Source organism: Myotis yumanensis, unplaced genomic scaffold (genome assembly GCF_028538775.1).
Source record: "Myotis yumanensis isolate MYYU_CA2020_CCGP unplaced genomic scaffold, mMyoYum1.0.hap1 SCAF_7, whole genome shotgun sequence".
In the NCBI taxonomy this organism is placed as follows: Eukaryota; Metazoa; Chordata; class Mammalia; order Chiroptera; family Vespertilionidae; genus Myotis; species Myotis yumanensis.
The window spans coordinates 3,450,313-3,475,788 of NW_027223758.1; the positions used below are offsets into that span (position 1 = coordinate 3,450,313).

General features: G+C 53.7%; 1 protein-coding gene across 1 annotated transcript in view; it reads left to right on the forward strand.

Moving 5' to 3' along the window:
- The first annotated feature begins 8,334 nt into the window (after positions 1-8,334).
- Positions 8,335-25,476, forward strand: part of TAF4 (TATA-box binding protein associated factor 4) — a 59,659-nt gene continuing 42,517 nt past the window's right edge. The window contains 3 exon segments of the mRNA XM_070419674.1: positions 8,335-8,659; positions 8,661-8,687; positions 8,689-9,689. Of these exon segments, the coding sequence (XP_070275775.1) occupies positions 8,403-8,659; positions 8,661-8,687; positions 8,689-9,689 (1,285 nt within the window). The 5' untranslated portion in view covers positions 8,335-8,402.

The window sequence follows — 25,476 nt, forward strand, 5'->3', positions numbered from 1 at the left end:
ATATATTTTATTGATTTTTTACAGAGAGGAAGGGCGAGGGATAGTTAGAAACATCTATGAGAGAGAAGCATCGATCAGCTGCCTCCTGCACACCCCCTACTGGGGATGTGCCTGCAATCAAGGTACATGCCCTTGACCGGAATAGAACCAGGGACCCTTCAGTCTGCAGGCCTACGTTCTATCCAGTGAGCCAAACAGGCTAGGGCAGTGGTCGGCAAACTCATTAGTCAACAGAGCCAAATATCAACAGTACAACGATTGAAATTTCTTTTGAGAGCCAAATTTTTTAAACTTAAACTATATAGGTAGGTACATTGTTATTAACCAACCTATATAGTTTAAGTACTGTTGATATTTGGCGCCTCCCCCGCACTGCGTATCCTGCGTCTCCTGTCGCCCGAGACCAACACCCCCTACTTCTTCTAATGCCACTTCTTCAAAATAGACTCGCTCAGGCCGAAAACCGACCTCTGAGCATGGGCCACGAAGTTTTAATCGCACTGTAGGTGCGCACCCACACTCAAGGGGGCCAAAGAACCTCCTGAGCCGCGGTTTGCCGACCACTGGGCTAGGGCAATAGCGAAACTTTTAATGGCGGTCTTGAAAGATTCGGTGTTTCCCAGACATCGCCCAAGCTTCGTGATTTCCTATTGGGCTATTTAAAAAATGGCTGTGGGCTTTGGATTGTCTCCACCTCCCTTTGTCTCTGTGGCGGGAGGCCTCCTGGGGTGTGTGCCTTCTGCCAGTATACAGTCTGTACCGACTTCCTCACTTCATCGTCATCCATCCTCCCCTTTTGGTGGGCTCTTTCTAACATCCTGTTTGCCTGGGGGCTTTCCAGGTGCAAGAGCTTTGTCACGTCCACAGGCCGCCATGCAGTAATTTTCCATTCCTGGTTAAATGCCTTGCCTTGAAAATGGACCGCCTCTGGCTCTATTTCTAACATCTGGACTCAGGTTGCCTTCTCTTACACAGCGAGGGGTTTGTTCGAGGCTTTGCAGCTCTGAGAGCTGGTGTGCACAGTGAGCCTGACACAGTCCTTCATCAGCTTTCCCTGAAGTGTGACATCTGCAAAAAACTACACACATCGACACATTCTGTGAAGCGAACACAACCATTCACTGTGTGACTAGACCACCGTTTACTGCATATAGACTTTGGGTTGTGTCCAGTTTGGGGTGGTCAGGAGCAGGGCTGCTCTGGCCATCCAGCCCTCTGCCTGGTGCGTAGAGGACATGCTTCAATGGGTTCCGTGGGGACAATATTGGGCCCAGGCTGAGCAGTGACTCAGCTTTAGTATAAATCGCCATTTTCCAAGGTCGTTGAACCCACTCCCACTCTCGTCAGCAGGTGCTCTCTTCCTCACCAGCTAGGTAGCCTGAGTCCCTGGCATGTGCCTTGGCCTGAAAGTGAACTGGTGACCTTTTGGTGGGCGGGATGACTCTAATCAACTGAGCCATCTGGCCTGGGCACCAGCCATTATTTTTTTGAATACATCTCCCTGCTCCATTCTTTCCTGTCTCTCTTTTTGTGACCTCAGTTGCACAGATGTAGATATTTTTATATTGTCCAAGAGATCCCTCAGGCTCTTTAATCTACTCCCCACTGTCTTTTTCAGATGGAATAAATTCTATTAATAATCTTCCAGTTCACTGAGTTCTCCTCTGCCCTTGTACTCCTCTGTTAGGCCCATCCAGTTATTAACTTTATATTTATGATATTCTAATGTTTAGTTCTAGAATTTCCACTTTTTAGAGATAATTTCTAGTTCTCTGTTGTGATTTTTTAAAAAATCGTTTCACTTGTTAAAGGTACTTTTCCCCTTACATGAGTGACTATAGTTACAATAGTTACTTTAAAATCTTTGTTTACTAATTCCATCATTGGGGTCATATTAGGGATTAACCTCTATTACTTTTTTTTTTTTTTGAGAATAGCTAACATTCTCCATTTCTTTGTATACTGAGTAATCTTGGATTATATCATGGACATTGTGAGTGTTATTTTGTGTTGATGTTGGATTCTCTTATAATAACTAGAGAGTGTTGATTTTATTATTTTTGTGTTCCTGTTAGCACAAGGTGGTTAACTCAGGGCTCAGGCTGCAAAGGCGTTCCGTGGTCCCACACGCAAGAGTTCAGATCTCAGCCCAGCTGCTTGGAGTCTGCTCCACATCTGTACTGAAATATCACCTGGAGATTTAGGCCCAGTTTATAAACAAAATTGGGGGCTCCTCTTCTCCCACTGGTCCCCTCTGGGATGCCCCTTTACCTTCCAGAGGGTGCCATTGCCTCAAATGTGTCTCCCAGGGCAAGAGGATTGCAGGTGTTTGGTTGCTGTAGTATCTGCCCTGTGTGGCGGGGATGTGGCCTGACCTTAGACTGGTAGCTGTGGAAACAGGCAGCTACCCAGTGTTCCCTCCTTCCCTGGCTCCGCCAGTCACCTGCCTGCTTGTGCTCACCCTGGCAGCTGCAGGTGCTGTTCTGTGTTTTGTCTAGAGTTCACAGTCCGTCTGTGGGAGGGCAGTTCTATTGGAGTTTATGCCACCACACTGGAAATGGAAACCCTGAGCGTCCATTTCTGTGATAAAAACCCTGCTGGGATCTTAGAATCCCTTTTGCACTGAATCTGTAGGTTATGTTGGGGAGAAATGAGCTTTCTGATTCTTGAACTTGATATGTCCCTCCATGTGTTTATTTTTTCTGTAATTTCTCTCAATCATGTTTTATGATTTTGTGTCTATAAGTCTTTGGCTTTTTAAAAATCCTCACTCGAGGATATTTTTCCATTGATTTTCAGAGAGAGTGGAAGAAAGGGAAAGACAGAGAAATGTCAATGTGAGAGAGACACATCTATTGGTTGCCTCTCGTATGCCCCCAACCAGGGCTGGGAGCCTGCAACTGGGGAACGTGCCCTTGGCGGAATAGAACCCGGGACCCTTTGGTCTGCAGGCTGACACACTATCCACTGAGCCAAACTGGCTAGGGCTGTCTTTGGCTTTTTTTTGTTAGTTTTATACCAAGGCATTTGTTGTTGTTGTTGTTTTAAATATATTTTTTATTGATTCCAGAGAGGAAGGGAGAGGGAAAGGGAGGGATAGAAACATCAATGATGAGAGAATCATTGATCGGCTGCCTCCTGCACGCCCCCTACTGGGGATCAAGCCCACAACCCGAGAATGTGTCCTCGGTTGGAATTAAACCTGGGACCCTTCAGTTTGCAGTCCGACACTCTCTCTACTGAGCCAAACCAGCTAGCTAGGGCTGTTTTTTGTTTTTTTAAAATATATTTTTATTGATTTCAGAGAGAAGAAGGGAGATGGAGGGAGAGATAGGAATATCAGTGATGAGAATCATTGATCGCCTACTTCCTGCAGGCCCCCTACTGGGGATCAAGCCCACAACCCGGGTACATGCCCCGAGCATGAACTGAACCATGACCTCCTGGTTCATGGGTCGACACTCAAGCACTGAGCCACACCAGCTGGGTGGCATTTGGTTTTGTGATGCTCTTTTAAGTGGTGTCATTTTAAAAGTTTAATCTTTTACATCTGAACTGCCATTCAATCCATGGTCAGTGCCTAATATTTTAGATTTGGATAGCCTGTCCGAACGATCAATGCTCACTACACGGACTTTGCCAATGACTAACCTATGGCTTGTTGCATTGCCCAGGGCACTTGCAGGGAACCTAAAAGTTTTCAGGGGTTGAGCTTTATAAACTCATTCTGGAGCTGAGTGAGGGGCAACTTACGCTAGGCAGTAACCGCAGCAACAAGCAATTCTAAGAAACCACTTGATGGGCATGGTGCTTAGAAAGTAGAGCCTGGCAGTGCCACCCCTGTCCAGGTAAGGGGGACTCAGAATGCCACCAGGCCTCACCTGAGAGCAAGGCTGTTCCAGGCTTGCACTTGGGGTGGTCAGGGAGACGGCATGAGGGAGCTGGGCTGTCAGAGTGATGCCAGGACAGAGAAGTTCCCACTTGAGCTTTGAAGTAAGCTCCTCTCAGCAGAACTAGTAAAACCATGTACAATGGCTATAGTTAGCCCTTTGTGGGAGTCAGCCCAGAGGCTGTTGTGAGTCATTTGAGAGTTGCAGACAGTCAGCCCCATCCGGGAGATCTGGGTCAATCTGTTTGCAGCAGGCCCGACTCTAGGAGCTAACATCTGACCAGTGGGGTCCTGCTGTTCCAGAGGCTGTATGTCTGTCCAGCTTTAAGTCTAAGTCCCAGGTGTGTCCCCCACCCCTCTCCCCGAGACACCTTGGGCCACTGATTGACCCTCCCGAGCTTCCGTTCACTCTTCTCCAACACAGTCTTGGCTTGGCTCAGAGGCAGAGCTCTGTGCATCGGTCTGGTTATTACTGTGGCCACTTTCTTGGCAAGGCAGAACAGAGAGGGGCTGTCTCTTCTCCAGGCCCATCAAGTCACAGGCTACTGTCCAGTACTCCAGCCTCTTACAGCCATGTCCTGGGGCAAAGGGGCCAATCAGGCTAAGGAATGCCTTCTGACTTATCTGAAAGGTCTGCTCTCCACAAGTGGACAAGCTGGTCATCTGTTGTACCTGGTTGAATACTGCCCCCCCCCCCCCCAAACTCATGTCCACCCAGCACCTCACATATGACATTATTTGGAAAGAGGGTCTTTGCCCATGTAATTGTTAAGAAGTTTGATAGGAAATAATTTTGGATGTAGGATGAACCTTAAATCCAATGACTGGTGTCCTAATAAAATGAGAGGGCAGAAAGAGAAAAGCCATGCGACTAGAATAAATGTCTGATAAGTCCCCAGGTCTGTGATAATGTTCCAAAGGCCCTAAGAAATGAATATGTGAGTGTTTACAGATTAGCTATGTGTTCATGAGCTTGTCCCTGGGATGTGGATGTACTTGACCAAGCACTGCTGGCTGGGGTGTGGGAGTCACCCAGATAGGACTCCAGGAACTGGGTCCCCACAGCTGCCAGACTTTATTTTTTTATTTTTTAAAAAACATATTTTTATTGATCTCAGAGAAGATGGGGGAGAGACAGAAACATCAATGATGAGAATCATTGATCAGCTGCCTCCTGCACACCCAACACTGGGAATCAAGTCTGCAACCTGGGCATATGCCCTTGATTGGAATCAAATCTGGGACCCTTCAGTCCACAGGCTGACGCCCTGTCCACTGAGCCAAACCAGCTAGGGCTGCAGCCTTTATTAAAAAGCTATTTTGTTATGTACTTCAGGCAGACAACAAAAGCACAGGTAATAGAGCAAACACACTTTGTACCTTTCGTACAGCAGAGCAAGGCAGAAATGATTGACTTGGTTATTTGTTCTTATATTAAACTAGTGGCCCGGTGCACGAAATTCATGGGTGGGGGCGGTGTCCCTCAGCCCGGCCTGCACCCTCTCCAGTCTGGGACATCCCTCTTGAAATCCAGGACCGCTGGCTCCTAACCACTCACCTGCCTGCTGGCCTACTCGCCCCCACCTGCCTCCCCCCCGAAGCCTGCTTGCCCCCAACAGCCCCTACCCGCCCCCCCCCCACCTGCTCGCTCCCAACTGCCCTCTCCTGCCAGCCTGATTGCCTCCAACTGCCCTCCCCCACTGGCCTGATCACCCCTAACCACCTCTGCCTTGGCCCCGCCATCATAGCTTTGTCCAGAAGGTCTCCTGGGCTAATTAGCATATTACCCTTTTATTAGTATAGATGAGTAAGTCTGTTGCTTTTTCTACTTTATTGAAAAGACAATACACTTTTTAAAAAAATATATTTTATTGATTTTTTACAGAGAGGGATAGTTAGAAACATCAATCAGCTGCCTCCTGCACACCTCCTACTGGGGTTTGCCTGCAACCAAGGTAGATGCCCTTGACTGGAATCGAACCTGGGACCTTTCAGCCTGCAGGCCGATGCTCTATCCACTGAGCCAAACCGGTCAGGGTGAAAAGACAATACACTTAATCAATGGCCGACAAAGCTGCCAGCCAGGGAGTCTGCCTTTTGCCCATGGCCTTGCCCATCTGCAGTGTGGCAGGTGATGAGGGAGGGTGTACTGTTTGGGGTTCTGCCATTCTCACAGCAAACATTTTTTTTTTCCATATTTAAACCTGGTGTTTAAATATTTACACTAGTTTTCATTCCCCCTTTTCTTTTTATGTTCAGGTGTGATCTTACTTCCAAGCTACAGAAGTCATAACTGTTCAGGGCAACAAATGAAACCACACAGATATTCGAAGAAAATGCCCTAAGTTTCTAGGGTGACCAAGGTTGCCGGGCTGGCTGGTCTCCCTCCCCGCTCTGTTAGGGGGAGGGGAGGAGCCAAGTGGCTTCCCTCTGCAGGTGGGCAGAGCCCCGGAGAGCGCCAGACCAGCCTAAACTGCCTGCAGCTCCCACCTTTTCCAGGGAGCTGGGATGGTGGGGGCAGGGCACAGATTCGACCTCCCACACTTCCTGCTGTGCCGGAGGGTGCCCCAGAGGACGCTGGGGGGTGATGTCAGCACCAATGCGGGAAGAGGCCTGCTGCAGAGGGGAGGGACCTGGCAGGCACCCAAGGACACAGAGTCCCGCCTGCCTGCGGAGGAGGCCCTTGGACTAGGCTGGGTTGGAGGACCTTCGCGGGCCTTGGGGGGCCACCGCTCTGTGGGACACAGCAGAGCCTGAGATGGCGAGCGGACCTTTACTAAGTAGCTCAGTGAGGAACCGAAATGGGCCACTCCCCGCAGGCACGTGGCCCTGCCAGGGCCCCAGAGTCTGGAAGTTTTGTAGCTGCTGTTTGCATCCCCCGCCCCCCCCACTCCTGTTTTGAGGGCACATGTCGGCCCTTTGTGTTTCCCACCATGATGTCTGCACCAGGCTGAAGTCGTCTTGCTGATGCATTTGTTCAGCTCACTTTAGTTGTCAGCATTTAAGATCTTAAACACAATTCCGCACGTCTGCTCTTGTTTGAAAACCAGGCCACGGGCGCACGCGGTGCTCAACGTGGCTAGGGTCCGTGCCCATCCCAGGGCTCCCCACTCCCGGGTGGCTCCCCTCTCCTGCCTCCTGGGCGCTAAAGTTCAGGCGCAAAATTCCGGTTACACATTTGCGGATTCGCCCGACACACTCCCGGGGAGGCAGGCATCTTTCCCGGGCTCCAGCCCCCATTGCTCCTGGGGGCGAGGGAGGAGACACTCCGGGACCGGGACCCCAGGACTCAGCCCGCACACCGGATTGTGAGGGCCAGGCCACTTCTCTCCGGGCGGCTGGAGGGGGCATCAGCCGTCCACAGCTGAGGTGGGGGGGGGGGGGTCACTGCGGACACTGTCCCTGCAGCGGGAGCCCGGCCCTGTGCCTCCCGCGGCCTCTCCCCAAAAAGGGGAGAAGAAAACCACTGGAAACGTCCATAGCATGACCATCTTTTGGTGAACCCCCCAAAAACCGCACAGATAACCTTATCCGAAATATTTTATAAAGTTTCGTAAACACGATTTCAGATGACTTACAGGAAACCAGGGGCGGACAGGGTCTCCAGATGGGTCCGCTGCCCACGGGCACCGGTCCCCGCGGCGCGGCTGGCTTCCCATGACTTGTCTGGAGACCGAGCGGCCGGGTGACAGGACGGTCACACCGGGGAAGTCTCGGCGGGCCTGTCTCGGGGCATCATCCTCCCGCCGCGCCCCGGAAACTGCTCGCGGAGCCCGGTCGCGGACACCCAGCCGGGCCGGAGGGCAGGCCCGTGCCCGCTCCCACGCCCCCGCCCCCCGCCCGGAGCAATGGCGCCGACAACGGGCGCCACCCTGCCCCGGCCTGCGTCCTTCCCGGGCGCACGGTCTCCGTGGCGAAGGACTTCGGGGCCGCGGAGTACGGCGTCCCCGCTCTCTCACCGGTTCGCCGCCCCGTCCGCTCCCGCCGCAGCCATTTTGGAGCGACCGCAGACAAAGAGCGAGCCCCGCCCCCGCCCCACCAAGCCCCGGGCGCGGTCCTGCTGCCGTCCGATCCGGCCTGCCCGGCGGCCCGCACCCCCACAGCCCCAGCCCCCAAGCGCCCACCGACCGTAAACTACCCTGCAGCCCACCCGCGCCCCTGCCTCTGCAGCTCGCAGCCATTGGCTGCGCCTTTTAAGCGAGCGCAGCGGCCAATCGTGAGGCGCTGGGCGGCGGGCGGGGGACACCGCAGCCAATGGGAAGGCGCCGAGCGGCGGGCGGGGGCGGGCGCGCCGCCGCGCCTGCGCAGTGCACCAGCGCGGCCCTCCCCCGCCCCCCCCCCCAGCGCCGGCCTCCCGCGCCCCCCGCCCGGCCGCCGCCCCCGCCCCGCCCGGCGCGCGCCGCCCCCCGCCCGCCCCCGCCGGCTGCCCGTCTGCCCGCCTGCCCGCCCGCACGGAGCCGCCTCCCCGCCCAGCGCCGGCCGAGCGGCGGCGGCGGCGGGCCGAGGAGGAAAGATGGCGGCGGGCTCGGATCTGCTGGACGAGGTCTTCTTCAACAGCGAGGTGGACGAGAAAGTGGTGAGCGACCTGGTGGGCTCGCTCGAGTCGCAGCTGGCGGCCAGCGCGGCCCACCACCACCACCTCGCGCCCCGCGCGCCCGCCGCCGCGCTCGGGAACCACACCGGAGCCGGAGCGGCCGAGGGCGCGCCCGCCGCGGCGCCGGAGCCGCCCCCCGCAGGTAGAGCGCGGCGCGGCCTGGGGCGGGCGGAAGCCGCCGGGCCCGCTTCTTCATCGCGCCGCTGCTTGTCCCCGCAGGGCCCGCCGCCAAGCTGAGCACACTCGAGGCCGGAGCGCCGCCGGGGCCCGGAACCGGGGCCTGCGCCGGGCCCGGCGCCGCGCCAGCCGCTAAGCCCGCCGCCCGCAACGGCCCGCCCGGCGGCCCCGGCGCCGCGCAAACTTTGAATGGGAGCGCCGCGCTGGGGAACTCACTCCGCGCCGCCGCCGCCGCCGCACCTGCTGTCAGCCTGCTGCACAACGGGCCCCCGCCCGCGCCGCCGCCCAAGCCCGCCGCCGCCACTGTCATCCAGACACCGCCCTTCCGCGGCGCCCCCGCCGCGCCCGTGCCCCGCGCCCCCTCGCCCCCTGTGCCCCCCGCCGCGCCCCCCGCGCCCCCCACGTCCGCCGTCGCCCCACCGCCGCCCGCCGCCGTCAGCCTGGCCCGGCCGGCCGGCCACCCGGCGGGACCCCCAGTGGCCGCGCAGAACGGGGCCAGCGCTGCGCCCGCGCCCGTCCCAGTCCCCGCGCCTGCCCCGGCCCCAGCCCCCGCGCCCGCGCCCGCCCCCACCCCCACCCCCGCGCCTGCCCCGGGCCCCGCGCCCTCCCCCGCGCCCTCCCCCGCACAGGCCGCCAACAGTCAGCCCGGGCCCGCTGCTGCGCCCGGGCCTGCCGCCGCGCCCGCGCAGGTGGCCAAGGCAGACTCACCCAAGACCGCCGTGCAGCCGGCGCCCCCGCCACCACAGACCCTGGCGGCCAGCTGCCCAGCCGGCGCGGGGGCCGGCATGATCCTCGGGCCAACTATGCAAGGGGCGCTGTCCACGGCCACCGGCCTCCCGCCGCCCGCCCCCGGCACCCCTACCGGGCTGCCCAAGGGCTCTGCCAGCGCGGTCACCCAGAGTCTGCCCAGGACGCCTTCAGTCACTACCAGCGGTATCCGGGCCACGCTGACGCCCACGGTCCTGGCCCCTCGTCTGCCACAGCCGCCCCAGAACCCAACGAACATCCAGAACTTCCAGCTGCCCCCAGGTAAGTGACCACTGGGGGGGGGGGGGGTCTTTGCTGCCCTAGTAGAGAGTCCAGGAAGTTGTAGGACTGGAGGACCTAAGGTCATGGGTCTTGCATGGGCCTGCAGCAAGCTCAGGTGCACCTCAGCCCAGGTGCTGGAGAGTCGCCCAGTGTGAGTGTGAGTTCTTGCACACCCAATGTGATGTGGCAGCCGGGATCTGTTACCTTGTGCAGCGGTTGGCTTCAGCTCGGGTCTTTGCGTTGCAAAGTTTTTGTGCCAGTGCTCACAGTTCCTCTGCTGGCCCTGTGTGCCCTTGCTTGGTGTCTCCTCTGTGGAGAGCAATAGCAGGCGCTCCCAGGCACACCTTGCTGGGTTTTACAGGGTGTGGAGACATAGCCTGGTTCCATGGTTTTCCCACACTTGGCGATCTCCCCTCCTGTTTCTGGGATAAGGCATATGGCCTGTATTCTCACTGAACTTGCCTGCTCCTTTGGTGTGATGTGTCCCCTCATGGTGGGTCAGGCAGAGTGACACCCCTCCTTGAGGCTGGGCAGGTCTGCATGGAGAGGTTCTGCTTCCCTGCTAACACCCAGGTGACAGAGGTCCCGGGGCACCTTGGGGGACTCCTGAGCACATACCCTTCCTGGGCTGCAGGAATATTTCCGTCATTTTCTTGTTGAGCACAGTGTGATCACTGAAAGGACCTCAGTTCCTTTGGTTATTACCATCCAGTGACATCAGCAGTGGGCAGGTGCTCTCCAGGCTGTGGGTTTTTCGGAGGTACCGACGGACAGCTTCTGTGTCCTCCACTCGGTTTCCTGTCAACTCGCCATCCTTTTGGGTTCTTTGGGTGTGACAGTGCAAGGGCCCCACAGTCTGACTCGAACCGCTGCTTCGTTCTGGGATTCTTAGGCAGAGTGAACCTTTACACTTGTGGCGCCTGCTTTCTGTTCTGTCCGCTCCGCCTCGCCTGCGTGGACTGAGTGCTGAGCTTCTGGAGCGCTCCTCCCGTGCTGTGTAGTGACATGTGCTGGTGTAGCAGCTGCAGAGGTGGCAGGAGTAGTAGAAACAGCACCTCGTGTCCCCTCGTGCTTGCTGGAAAGAGCCACAGGTCACCCTGAGAAAGAATTCCAGCGAGTTAAGAAGGAAAGGCAGGTGCTCTCCAGGCTGTGACCACAGGTGAGCTGGTCCTGGGGGCAGAGCTTGGCGGGCATCTGTTTTGATGGGGCTGGGGCAGGGAGGGACCTGGCTGCCAGGACCAGTGCTGTGGGTGGTGGTGGGGCAGCATGCCAGAGGGAAAGGCCGTGGGGCGAAGTTACCTGAGCACATTGTGTTTGTTTCGGAGTTTGTAGGGGTGTTTTATTGGTGGCTCTGTTTTACTAGTTATGTGTGTTTTGACCTTTTAGTAGAAAGTACGGCTAGTTGTTAGGGCCATTTACAAAAGGGAATTTGAGGTTGTGGTACATGATATAAGCTGGCAGGAGGCTGTTTACCTGTCCGTGAGGGTCCCTTCAGCGGCCTTGCTGGCTTCAGCACTTGCCTTGTTTTCAGCAAGGACAATGCCTACTCAATACTCGTTATCTAGACCTGCTGTGAGCTTGTCCATGAAGTTTGTGAAGTGGGCGCTGGGCCTGGCTTGCAGGGGCTGTGAAAGGTGTGGTGTTTGGGGTTCATGGGATCCCCTTGGTGTGATTCCTAGTGTAGGGACAGTGACCCTAGACCAGCCGTGGGCAAACTACGGCCCGCGGGCCGGATCCGGCCCGTTTGAAATGAATAAAACTAAAAAAAAAAAAAGACCGTACCCTTTTATGTAATGATGTTTACTTTGAATTTATATTAGTTCACACAAACACTCCATCCATGCTTTTGTTGCGGCCTCCGGTCCAGTTTAAGAACCCATTGTGGCCCTCGAGTCAAAAAGTTTGCCCACCCCTGCCCTAGACTCACTTGCATCTTTTGTTCGAACGTCAGTGTGAGGGATGTCTTCATGTGACAGGTAGACAAACAACGTAGTAAAAATTGTGCCTGCGGTCTTGTGAGTCTTTGCATTAGTCCCGTGTGTGAGAGCACAGGACAGCTCATAGTGACATTTGGGTGATGAAGGCTGAGATCTGTGCTTTAAAGGAGCCAGATGTTTTCTAGAAAACAAAAAGTTTACATCTCTTCATACCCCTCCTCCCCAGTTGATATTCTGATTGGGAACTCTGATTAATTAAGTTACTCCATTTTAATAACAGTAGAAGCAAAAAAAGTAGAGTTGAAACTTCTCCCAGTGCCCCCAGAACGGTGTCCTCTTTTAAAGAGTACAATTTAATTTTGTAAACCAAAGTGACAGATGTGAATATTCTAGCTACATCATGTAATTGATCAGAAAATACTAAATCCTCCTATTGGATGTTTCCTTTTCATTTAAGTCTTTCATCATAAAAAGGTATAAAGCGAGGTAGAAGTAACTTATAAATAGGACTCTTGTTTGGCTAATAGATCATTCTTGTTACAACTATGATACAAACGCTTGGGAGGGATTAGGGGCCTCAGGGTTGTCAAAGCCACATGCACAGGTGCCAAGTGAAATAACAGACTGTGGGCAGTTGGAATGTGTGAAGGAAGCCGGCCCTCCCAGAACCCTCCCTTCCTGGGGTCAGTCTGGGTGGCAGGGAGACTACCAAGACTGAGCTTGCCAAAACCAATTCAGCACGAGCCCACCGTGGGCTGACACTGAAGTACCAAGGCCCAGGTATGGCCTCCAAGGGATGGTGACCCTTGTCCCTCTCTCCTTTACACCTTGTCTGTCGTGCTTCCACAGGATTCGCTCTCCTGTGACTCTAAGGCTTGGCCAGTGTGGGCTCTCATTCCAGGGCAACACCATTTCCCCCCACTGGCCCAGGGACCTTGCCCTCGAGGACATTTGCACGTGACTTATTTGAAGTGAACACTTCTTCCCTGGCCGGGTGGTTCAGTTGGTTGGAGCATCATCCGTACACCAAAAGGTGGCGGGTTCCATTCCTGGTCAGGGCAATACCCAGGTTTTGGGTTTGAACTCCGGTGTGGGTGTGCATGGGAGGCAACCCATCGGTGTTCCTCTCTCCCTCCCTCCCTCCCTCCCTCCCTCTTCCTCTCTTCCTTGCTCTCTCTAAAATCAGTAAAGTGAACACTCCCTGGAGTAATACGCTTATAGAGACCAGTGTCTGCGGCATTGCTTCCCTGACACGTGAAGTGAGTTATTTGTTGGTGGGGAAAGAGACAATCTAGTGGTAGCTGCCGGTGCTGCTTAGGCCAGCTGAGTCGGAGTGTGGTCCCCAGCTGGGTGGTGGAGCATGTAGGGCCCAGCCCTGAAGTTAGAAGAAATGGAAATTCTGGTGGCTGACTTGTAGCAAGTGCTTTGGCATGAGGGACATTCTTAGAAGCTGAGATTTTGTTACTCAAGGACACTTGCTTTCTGACCTGGGGCAGAACATGTTTCCTTAGACCCTAGGCTTTCCCAGCTGGAAAAGGGATCGGATCGGCGTTTGTGAAGCCTGTGAAATTGCATCTGGTGAGCCCTGTACACCGCCACCATGGAGCCTTCGGTATTCACATGTTGTCCCGGCCCCTTATGTTCTCACTGGTTTTAGAACTTCATGTGGCTGTAGAGGCAGCGAAGACTCCACACAGCTTTGTTCCCATTCAAACTGTCCAGACGGCCGTGCTCTCAGGGACCCAGGAGCCTGCTGCTGTGGCTGATGCTGGTTCTGTGAGAAGAAACCAGCCCAGCTTGTTGCAGGGGGGTCCCAGACAAGTGGGCCTCGCTTAGGCCAAAGGCCTTAACCGAATTTTTCTTTGGCTATACTTAGATAACAGTGATGTTTGGGAAGAAAAAGGACTAACTTTTTGAGAGCTGTCCATGGCCAGCACTGGACAGCTCTCCTTGGCCTAGCACCTTCATACTGCCCATGGAAGGAGGCCCTGGGGGTGAGCAGGGGTCCCTCTTTCTCACCCTCTGTTCAGGCTTCACTCCTGGCTGTCCCCAGCATCATTAGGGTGGACAGAGCTGTCTGGGTACTGGGATTGGGATAATGTTTCACGCCGATGTGGGTGTCTTTTGGAGTTGGTGGTCCTCACATTTTAGCAACAAGGTTGCTTAGTCCCCCCAACCCCCGCCGTAAAGGGGGCTGACTGCCCTGTGCTGAGGGCTTAAGGCTGAATTACCTGAGTTTGAACAGTGGGCGGCTCTTCCAGCTGTTTACAGTTTGCCACATGAGGGCCCTCTTTGTGAGGGACCCATAATAAAGCGTTTAGGGAAGTGGTCTCCTGGCTACATGGGTGGTTGGTGGACCCAATGGGCCAGAGGCCTGGCTCCCAGGGCGGTTCTGTCACCACCAGGAGGCCCAATGCCTGGCTCTCAGGTGCACTGAAGGAGTCGCTCTTAAACACCTGCTCAGAGTTCCACACGTTTATAAATATATGATTGAAGAGCTTTTTTAGTCATATGTGAGTTGATCAGAATCTAACAACTGGTTTTGAAAATCTTGAAGCAGAGATTTGAAAGGACTCTGGAGAAAGTTGCCTCAGATTTGGGGAAATTTTCACAGTTCTCAAAAGTACTTTAACTTTTCTTCATGTTGATGCATCAGGAGTCTCAGGCTGGCTCCCTGGTGTGGGAAATAGTGACTGCTTAGTGCTCTTAGCTCTGACAGTTGCCGCAGGCTGGAGGCCAGCAGCTGTGACTTGATGGACCTCTGACAGTCATCAGGCAGGTATAGGAAATCAGAAGGCAGAGGGGAGGGGCTTCCGCAGCAGGCCCCTCTGTTCTGGATTCTGTGTGCCAGGAGGGTGACGGGGACTGTCCTTTCCTGTGGTGGCATGGTGCATAACATGGTGTATATGGCATGCCTTAGAACAGGGATCCTCAAACTATGGCCCCGCGGGCCACATGCAGCCCGCCGAAAACATTTATTTATCTGGCCCGCCGGGTGTTTTTGCCGCCGCTGTGTGCATAGGAATTTGTTCATAGTTTTTTTTTAAACTATAGTCCGGCCCTCCAACGGTCTGAGGGACAGTGAACTGGCCCCTGTTTAAAAAGTTTGAGGACTCCTGCCTTAGATAACTCCTCTACCCCCTGTGAGGTAGTGAGTGCTGTAAAGTTGTGTGTGAGACTGGAAACTGGGTATCTTTGTGGTGGGGCTACGAACTCTTTGAGTTAGAACTTCTGATTTTTATTTTTATTGATTTCAGAGAGGAATGGAGAGGGAGAGAAACATCAATGATGAGAGAGAATCATTGATTGGCTGCCTCCTGCACACCCCCTACTGGGGATCGAGCCCTCAACCCGGGCATGTGCCCTTGACCGGAATTGAACCCAGGACCCTTCAGTCTGCAGGCCGATGCTCTATCCCAGTGGTTCTCAACCTTCCTAATGCCATGATCCTTTAATACAGTTCCTCATGTTGTGGTGACCCACAATTTCATTGTTACAAATTGAACATAATTAAAGCATAGTGATTAATCACAAAAACAATATGTAATTATATATGTGTTTTCCGATGGTCTTAGGCGACCCCTGTGAAAGGGTCGTTTGACCCCCAAAGGGGTTGCAACCCACAGGTTGAGAACCGCTGCTCTATCCACTGAGCCAAACCAGCTAGGACTGAACTTCTGATTTTTACATGTCCTTAGATGTCTAGTCCAAGTAATCAAAGCGTTCAGGAAACAGATATAAAAATTGCCCATACCTGAAAAGTGCATAGGTGTCCCCCCTCTCTCCCATTTGTCTGGCTCCCTTCTCTGGTTGCCTGCCCGTCCACACACTGCTGTGTGTGAGTAGACTGAGGCTGGAGGCAGGGACTGGAGTTTGGGGCTGAGGTTGTGGATGGGGGAGTGGGGGAAAGGGCTGGGGGCAGGGGACTGAATTAGGGGGTGGAGGCTATGGAGCTCCCTGCCCTTCCACTGTGGGTGTTGTGAGCTCAGCCCTCTGCAGCCCTTTGGGCCTGTGATGCTGGGTTGGACCTTCGAGCTTCCCTCCTGAAGTTAGAGCCTTGAGGGGATCTTTCTGCCTCTCCCACGTGGCCCGGGAGGAAGGAATGCACATGCTTCTCCTGACCGCTGAGCTCAGGAGGAGCAGTGTGTCCATGTGAAGGGGGTGGGTGGGATATCCCATGGCTTTGGAGAACTTGCACCCCAGAGGGCCTATATCCAAATGGGTTCTGAACCCAGAGGTTGGGGAGAAATGAAGACAGTTCTTTATGATGCCATCAGATGGATGTCAGATTTCAGAACTTGAGTGGCCAATGATAGGAGCTTCTCAACCTGAAGTGACTTATTTTGGGGTGTCAGTGGTCTGAGTGGACAGGGCAGGACACTAGGAGCCAGGACAGCTAATCCCTCCTCCCCAGGCTGTGTGTGTGTCCCGGTGTCAGTGTGGCAGCCGCTGGCCCGGAACAGACCGCACAGGACAGGGAAAGGCTGTGGCGGCAGCCAGTGAGACTGCGCACTTCGGGGAAAGAAGGTGCTGGTGAGGGGGCAGCCGTGCTGTGGACATATCACAGGACATGCTGATAGATTTGAAGTGAGGGTTGACTGAGATTGGGACTGCCCTCCCTGGAATCTGGGCAGTTGCGAATGGGAGGAGGACCAGTGTCCCTGTTTTGACATGTTTCTGAAGAAGTGTATGAAGATTTGAATGTAAGGCAGGGGTGCAGGGAGAGGTAAGAAGAGGCCGGAATTTGGGAGTCATGGCATCTGATGGAAGGGGAGAGGCAGCGATTGGGGCTAGGCAGAGTGGGTCCTGAATGCTGCCAGGTCTCTGGGAAAGCAAGGTATATGTGGGGCACTTGTTTTAAGAGCTTTTTTTTGTTGTTAATTCTCACCCAAGAATATTTTTCCATGGATTTTTAGAGAGATTGGGAGGGGGAGAGACAGAGAAACATGGATGTGAGAGACACATTGACTGATTGCCTCCCACACAGGCCCTGACTTGCGCTGGGGATTGAGCCTGCAACTGAGGTATATGCCTTTGACCGCGATTGAACTTGTGACCCTTCCGTTAGAGGGCTGGCGCTCTAACCACTGAGCAACCAGCCAGGGCTTAAGAGCTTTTTTTTTTTTAACAGATTAAAAACATATTTTTATTAATTTCAGAGAGGAAGGGAGAGGGAGAGAGAGAGAGAGAAACATCAGTGATGAGAGAGAACCATTGATTGGCTGCCAACTGCACACCCCCCACTGGGGATCTAGCTCGCAACCCAGGCATGTGCCCTTGACCGGAATCGAACCTGGGATCCTCAGTCCACAGGCCGACACTCTATCTACTTAGCCAAACTAGCCAGGGCATAAAAGTGTTTTATAATGTAGGGATGTTTGTCATTAAGAGTAGCAATTGTCTCCTGGCTTCTTTGCCTTTTTATTTATGAAAATGGCTTAGAATGGACATTATTACTTGGGATGGATAGTTGAGTTGATAGACTCAGGTGGCTTGCAGTTTTTGTGTGTGCAATCCTAGACTTCCTGCCGTGTGCTGAGGGACGGTTCACGAGTCTGTAGGTTTCTGGAGCTACATGGACCCATGAAGAAAAGCTCCCTTGGACGAAGCTACTGAGGCCAGCAGAGGTGAGGAGCTTTTCAAAGACCTTATGGATACTAACAGAGGGGTGAGGCCTGTAGAGAGGCCCTTGGGGCTGGCTCCTTCCTGTGGCATCTCTTCTGGTTGTGTCCTCATGAAGCAGTGGATGCAGAGGGACCAGGCTTTTTAGAGAAATGCCACAAAGGGAAGTGTTTGCATGCCCAGCGAGAGGCTGACTGGGCCTAGGATCTGACACATGTGTGCCAGAGACCCGGGGGTAGGAGGTGAGCATGTGTCTGGTGGCCGCTGGACTTCCTGGGTTAGCAGGCACTTGTCCTTCATGGTCCTACCTTGGAAAGTCTGAACGGCTCCTCTGGGCTCTGCAGTGATCACACCAGCTGGAAGGAAGGGTGAGTGTCTGGAGGCACCCTAGTCTGGGGGTGGTCCCTTTCTCCTGCACAGGGAGCTGCAGGAGCCGCTGTGCCTGGGGGCTGCCTTGGTGGACAGTCATCAGCCCTGACCTGGGCGCTGGCTTGTGAGTTTGGTCAGTCAGTCAGCAAATGTTCACTGAACAGGACACGGGCCAGCTTCAGCCAGGCCCATGTCCTGCCCTCTGATGGGCTTGTGCTGGGACCACAGCAGATCCGAGTGTGGTGTGGGTGTCCAGTTGGCGGTGTCGTTTCTGAATGGAGTCTCGTCAGCTACTCTGTCCAGCACACTGTCTCAGGCCGGCATTCTGTCTGTCGTGTTCACATGAGCACTACAGTTCCTCTGCTGCTTTAACCTGATTAGAAACAGGTTGGTGCCACTTCGTCATGTACTTACAGTTGGGAAACTCGGTCCAAAAAGTCTGCTCTGAGAGCTCTGGAGTGAGGTGGCGAAGATGGTCCCAGACCAGCGCAGTTGTGGTGGGCTCGGGAGGCGCAGGCAACCCTGAGTTGGCACCCTTCAGCGTCCTGAATTCAGGCGGGGCTCCTGCACCTTGCAGCCAACCCTGCTTTCATGTCACACTTGGAAGTTTGGAAAGCATAGACTGGGTGCCATCTAGGGTGCTGACCCTGAACCCCTGGTGGGGACTTCCCTGCCCAGACATGCCTCTGTGGGTCCCTAAGACTGCGCTCCGAGATGGTGTTGGCTTGGTGAATGCAGGGCTGCCACCTGCAGGGACCTATTGCTCTAGAGCAGCGGTTCTCAACCTGTGGGTCGCGACCCCTTTGGTGGTCGAACGACCCTTTCACAGGGGTTGCCTAAGACCATCCTGCATGTCAGATATTTACATTACGATTCATAACAGTAGCAACATTACAGTTATGAAGTAGCAACGAAAATAATTTTATGGTTGGGTCACAACATGAGGAACTGTATTTAAAGGGCCAGAAGGTTGAGAACCACTGCTCTAGAGAGAACCGAGTCCCGAGTTGGGAGAGCCAGAGGTGGTAAGAAGTCACCAAACTCAGTTCTGTGTCCGCATGTGAGATGGTGAGGTGTCTGTGTGTGGGACACAGGTGGGCACGGTGTCTTGTGTGAGTCCTTCTTGGCATCCGTGAAGGGCCACATGCTGGTGAGGTCTGTGCTTACCTGTGTGTCGAGGGCATGTTGGTCCTAGGACTCCCTGCAGGTGTCCCCTTCTGGGGACTGGAACGCGGGCCTGGACCTCGGGATGGGTTCTTTACCTTTACCTGTGTGTTTTTATTTCTCTGAAAGAGGTCTGAGCTATTAGGGTAACTTTAGCAACCACTTGTTCTGGTGGGAGGGCCTGGAGTGGTTATCTCATAGTTGTGTGTATCTTTGAACCTTGATCAAGCCAGTCTCTGGGTGTTCTGTGCAGGCTGGTGGGCGGGTGGCTTCCAGCTGGGAGGGCGTGGTCTCAGTCCCCTCAGTGCGCAGAGCACGCTCTTGGCTGCTCCTTACTCGGCTCCACTTGGGACCTCATGGTTTCTGTTGCTTCTGGAGTGAAGCCTGGCCTCCGGATGGTGGACCGAACCTGGGAGGTGTCACAGTCTTGTCCCAGCTCCAGCACAGCCCACTTCCTCCCTCACCGGTCAGCAGGCCAGGTCATGGCTACCCTTTGCAGTTGCTGGCCCTTCTGCCCAGGACATGGTTTTCTGGACACCCTGCTCAGCACTCTGACCCCAGGCCCCGTGTGCCTGCTGGACACCTGGTGCTTCCTCAGTACGCTGTGTCTCACTGGGGCCGTGTCCATGGGTTTGGCCATGGGACAAGTGGTCCTGAGCCTGTGAGGTGGGGCTCTGTGGGTTCTCTGAGGGCAGAGGACATGGCTGGCTGGTCTCATTCTGGAACTTGAGCATGAGTGTGGCACTCGCGTGGTGGGTGTGCCTGTGGCCTGAGTCAGGGAGTTTCCTGGAGGTGTTTGTGGTCTGTCCACTGGGCAGACAGGCTGGGACTTTTGATGGCCTTTAATTGAGACAGGGACTAGGTGAGGACAGGGCCCATGTTTAGGAGTCAGATGCATGGATTTGAATTAGTCACAGTCTTTGGTCCGGGTGCAGCCTGCCTTATTTATGTGTCATTTAAACAGTTTAATAAGCACCTACAGCCCAGCCAGCGTGGCTCAGTGGTTCAGTGTCAATTTCCGGTCAGGGCACATGCCTGGGTTGCAGTCTCGATCCCCAGTAGGGGGCGTGCAGGAGGCAGTTGTTCAGTGTTTCTATCTCATCATTGAAGTTTCTATCTCTCTCTCCTTCTCCCGTCTTCTCTGAAATCAACAACAATATATTTAAAAAAATAAGCACCTACAAACACCACCCCAGAAGAGCTGGGACCTGGCCAGCTCCCATTGCATCTTTGGCAGCCGCTGTCTCACCCCATGGTCACCACACCTTCACTCCTCTTTCGTACCTGCTTGTGGCCTCTTCCCAGTCATGGCTAAACACATGGGTTGATTTTAGCTTTAATTTAGTAGGAAGAGCACCAAGCTGTGGGTCAGCTGTTGGGACACTGTGGCTGGAGAGCAGGTCGCCTTGCCAGGGTGGTGGGTTTGGTGAGTGCAGAGTGACCAAAGATGGCTGGGGGATCTGGTATTAGGTGGGTCACACCAGTGTGATGGCGATTGTTTACCAGGTGTTATTGGGAGTGGAAGGAGGACACTGATAAAAGAGCCCAGATAGAAGGGTTGTCTTGAGCAGGGTATCCCAGAGTGTCCAGTGGCTGTCCCACTCCTGCTGCTGATGTCCTACTGGGACTAGTCCCAGGTCACTGTGGAGGAGGCTGCATGTGAGCAGATGGCTGTGCCCTGCATGCCCGTGGCACCTGGGACTGAGCCTCGCCTGGCTGAAAGGAGGTGCCTTGAGCCCGTGTCCCATGTCCTGTGCCCCTGATGTGCGATGTACACGGGCTCCTGGATGCATGCCCTGAGGCTTTGCCACTGTACTGGGGCCCAGACATCCTACTTCTGCCTGTCAGCCAGCTACCAGAGGCTTCTTCTTAGGGAGTTTAGGCCATCTCCTGGAGTCTCTAATACTAGCAACATCATTTAAAAAAAAAAGTAAATACAGTTTGTTTAGAGCGGCTTTTGTTTCACGGTGATTCACCCACCCACCTGCGGAAGGACACCTGGGCAGCTTCCCGTCCTGTCAATCAAGAACAAAGCTGCTGTAAACATCGGTGGGCCGGTTTTGTGTGGACATCAGCTTTCAGCTCCTTTGGGTAAATAGCAGGGAGCGTGACTGCTGGGTCCCACGAGTCTGTTCAGTTTGGTAAGAGACCACCCAGCTGTCTTCCAAAGTGGCTCTGCCCCCGCCTTCCCACCAGCAGTGAAGGGGAGTTCCCGCTGCTCCGCGTCCTCGCCGGCACTTGGTGGTGTCAGTGCTCTGGGTTTTGGCCGTTCTGATAGGTGTGCAGTGGAATCTCATTGTTTAATTTCCATTTCCCTGATGACTAGGACGCGGAGCATCTTTTCATTTGCTTACCCGTCATCTGTGTATCTGTTTGGTGAGGGGTCTGGGAAGGTCTGGGCCCATTTTTAATCGGGTTCATTGTTTTCTTTCTGGGCTTAGAATTCTTTGTATCTTTTGGAAAACAGTCCTGCATCAGATGTGTCTTTTGCAAATATCTCTCCTCTCCGTGGTTGTCTTCTCATTCTCTCGGTATCGTTTTTGTAGAGCAGAAGTGTTTTTTTTTTTTTTAATATTTTAATAATTTTTATTTCTTAAAGTATTACAAAGAGTATTACATATGTCTCCTTTTTTCCCCCCCTTGACGTTCCCCTGGCCCCTACCCCCCGCCCCCCCCCGCCCCGTGTCTTGTGTCCATTGGTTAATCCAGAAGTGTTTTTTAATTAAGTTCAGCTCATCACTTTTCTCCTTCATGGGTCGTGCCTTTGTTGTTGTAAAAAGTCACCTCCAAACCCAAGGTCCTCTAGGTTTTCTCCTGTGTTACGTTCAGGAGTTTTATAGTTTTGCGCTTTACGTTTAGGTCTGTGGTCCGTTTTGGGTTAATTCTGCGTGCAGATCCTTGTTTTGCGTGTGGATGTCCAGCAGTTCCAGCACCACTTATCGAGGATACTGTCCTTTCTCCATTGAGCTGCCGTTGCTCCTTTGTCGAGATCAGTTGACCATATTTACGGGGTCTATTTCTGGGCTCTCTGTCCTGCTCTGTTGGTCTATGTGTCTGTTCTTTCACCAGTAACCACGCTCTCTTGATCACTGTAGCTTTACAGTCAGTCTTTTTTTCTTTTTTTTTAATATATTTTATTGATTTTTTTACAGAGAGGAAGGGAGAGAGATAGAGAGCTAGAAACATCAATGAGATCGATCAGCTGCCTCCTGCACATCTCCCACTGGGGATGTGCCCGCAACCCAGGTACATGCCCTTGACCGGAATCGAACCCGGGACCCTTGAGTCCGCAGGCCGACGCTCTATCCACTGAGCCAAACTGGTTTCGGCTTTACAGTCAGTCTTGAAGTCGGTGGCGTCAGTCCTCCAACTCTGTTCTTCACCTTCATTATTTCTTTGGCTGCTCTGGGTCTTTTGCCTCCATATAAACTTTAGAATCAGTTGGTCCATATCCACAAAATAATGTGCTGGGTTCTGATGGGGATTGTGTTGAATGTATAGATCAAGTTGGGAAGAACTGACATCTTGACAATATTGATTCTTCTTGTCCATGATCATGGAATATTTCTCCGTTGACTTAGTTCTTCTTTTATTTTACTTACAAAAATGTTTTTATTGATTTTAGAGAGAGAGGAAGGGAGAGGGATAGAGAGATGGAAACATTGATGAGAGAGAAACATTGATTGGCTGCCTCCTGCATGCCCCCTACTAGGGATCGAGCCTGCACCCTGGGCATGTGCTCTGCCTGGGAATCAAACAGGAGACCTCTTGGTTCATGGGTCACACCAGCCAAGCAACTTACTTTTTCTTTGATTCATTCTCAGAGTTTTATAGTTGGCTTCATATAGACTTCATATGTATTTTGTTAGATTTGTACTTAACTAATTAATTTTTTGGGTGCTAATGTGAATGGTATTGTGTTTTTAATCTCAAATTCCACTTGTTCATTGCTGGTTTATAGGAAAGTGACTAACTTTTGTGTATAAACCTCATAACCTGCAACCTTACTGCAACTGTTCACTAGTTCCAGGCCTCTGCGGGACAGGGGAGGGGCTGCCCTTTGTGGGAGGGGATGGGAGGCGGAGCCCTAGAGGCTGATGGGAGGAGATGTCCAGTTCTCACTTGCAGGTGGTTCTTCCCGTCTCTGTCCTTCTGGACCAAGGGTAGGAGGGTCCTGAGAGAGCCAGGTTCCACTGCCCCTCAACCCTTGGAGTGTCAGCTGTCCCAGCGGTAACTAGGCAGTGAGCAGTGCCCCTTGGGAGGGAGGAGGTGTGTCTGGGCTTAGTGCAGCAATAGACTGTCCCTCTTGTCAGTTCCTGACCGAGTCCTGTGTCTTTAGAAAAAGTTTTGGTACACCAGGATCCTCACAAGGCAGGCCTCCTTGCTTTGGGGTTCAGGGAGCAAGGGCCCCTATGCCTGGGAGGGAGCTGGCTCAGCCCGAACCCTCTGGGGCTTTAGGAGACATTCAGGGTGATTTTGGTACTTGTATTATGGAGCCACCCTCGGCAATGACAGAGGGTGCCTCCTCATGGTGGGGCCGCATGGGCATGGTGGCCAAGGAGTGTTGTTGGCCCTGCCTGTCTGGGTGGCCGTGGGAGTGGCGGAATGGTGGAGGTAGGAGGAAGAAGGGCTTGGGGTGAGGCTGGTTAGTCAGCTGCCCCAAGTTGGGATGTCCTGGTAGGGGAGCCAAGGCGAGAACTTCCTTGACTGTGTCACTTCTTCCCACAATTGAAGTGTGATCATGTGGGTTTATATCGCTCTGTGCTCTTACTGAGGAGGCGGGGGTACCCAGCTGCCTTAGGACAGCAGTGTCCCCGGAAGTGAGAGTGAAGCCCTGCCCTACAAGAAAAGAGCACCTGTAGGAAAACAGATGGTGACCTTTTGTGACTGCGTGTTGGGAGGTTTCCTAGGACAGGAGCAGCACGCTCTTGGAGGAGGAGGTGACAACGTGGACTTCAGCATTGACAGACGTTCAGAAAGTGGAAGGCGGGCGTGCAGTGAGGGTGCAGCTGGCGAGAGTGTGCCCAGAGTGCAGGGGGAGGACCCACAGCTCCCAGTAAGAGGACTCAGCTCTGTTAAGAACAGCAGGAGGTGTGCACAGACAGTAAGAAGATATGAAAACCAGCAAGCGTGTGACAGATGCCCACATCCCACAAGGCCGTGCAGGTGAAAGCCGCATGGCATACCCAGCCAATCCACCCTCAGCACGCTGTCATTACGGGACCCACTACTCCTCCTGGCGGTGGAGGTGGAGGTGGAGGGTGGGGAACCAACGGGGGCAGTGGGTAGGAGCACAGCTTGGCAGTGTGTAATGCCATGTCCAGCAGCCTTGCTCCACGAGAAAGGAGACACTGGTGGGAAGCTTTGGCCTTCATTGATAATAGCCCAAATCAGGACGAACCTGGAGGTGAATCAGGTGATCCATCCACAGTGTGCCCTCAGCCACACACCTGCAACAATGTGGGGGCGGGGTCTAAAACTCTGCCCTGGAGAAGCCAGGCACGACAGCCCATCGATGTCTGACCCCAAGGAGCGGGGTTCTAGCAGTTTAGCTCCCCAGTGGGGATTGCTACCCCGCTGGGACTGTTCAGGTTGATGGAAGTGTGTTCAGTCTTGATTGTGGTAGTGACTGTACAAATGTGTGCATTTGTCCAGACTCATCAGATTGTACATTTAAAATGGGTCATCTTTTCTCTGTAAGCTGGACTTCACAAAGCTGTACAAAAAAGTTCCCCGTGGTTCTTCCTCCTGCCCTGATGCTGCAGTGTTTCAGGCTGCAGTGGGAGTTGTGACTCGTGTTTGTATATTGGTTTGAAGTTCAGGTCTGCTGTCTCCTGTGCGTGAGACAAGTTATTGTTATTGTTCCTGCAGCCCAGGGGCCACGAGCAGCCTGGTAGGGACTGCAGGTAGCACCTGCCACTTCCATCTGTCTGCTCAGGTGATGACCTCTGTCGTCTTCACTGGAGAGAGAAGATTGGGTGTCTGTGGGGGCTGTGCACTGAACCCCAGGTCTGCTGAGCCTTCCTCTGGGTGCGCTGGTTTTGGGGGTGGCCACGAGAAGACAGTCTGTACTTACAAGTCTTTAATAGTTGCTTTCTCCCTAAGTAATACATGCTCATCATGGAAAGTTGGATAAAGACAGAAGAATGTGGGAAAGGAATGAGTAGTAATCTGTAGTCCTGTCACCAGAGGTCTTTATAATTGTCCCTGATGTTGTCCCGAGTTTTGATGTTTCCCACGTCCTTACCTGTTCTGTGGTCAGCACAACTGTAATGGACGGGTAAGTGAGTTAACATTCGTGCATTCATTCTCCAGGGCTTATCGAGTGCCAACTCTCTGTGCTGGGCACTGTCGCCTGTGAAGGGGGTGCTGCCGGAAGGAGAGCATGTGCCCTTTCCCTGAAGCTCAGATACAGTGAGGCAGGCAGGTGTGGAGCAGATCAGGTGTTTGGGGCTGGTTAGGGAGTTCTCTCTGAGGACGGCGGGACAGGGAGCCCCTGAATGCTGGCAGAGGAACCTTCCAGACAGCAGGCTGAGCTGGAGCTGCGTTCTGGTGGGGAAAGTGGTCACAGGGGTTGAAGAAGTGGCAGGCTTCTTGTGAGCGTGGTGGGGGTGAGCGTGGTGGGGGTGAGCGTGGTGGGGGTGAGCGTGGTGGGGGTGAGCGTGGTGGGGGTGAGCGTGGTGGGTGGTGAGCGT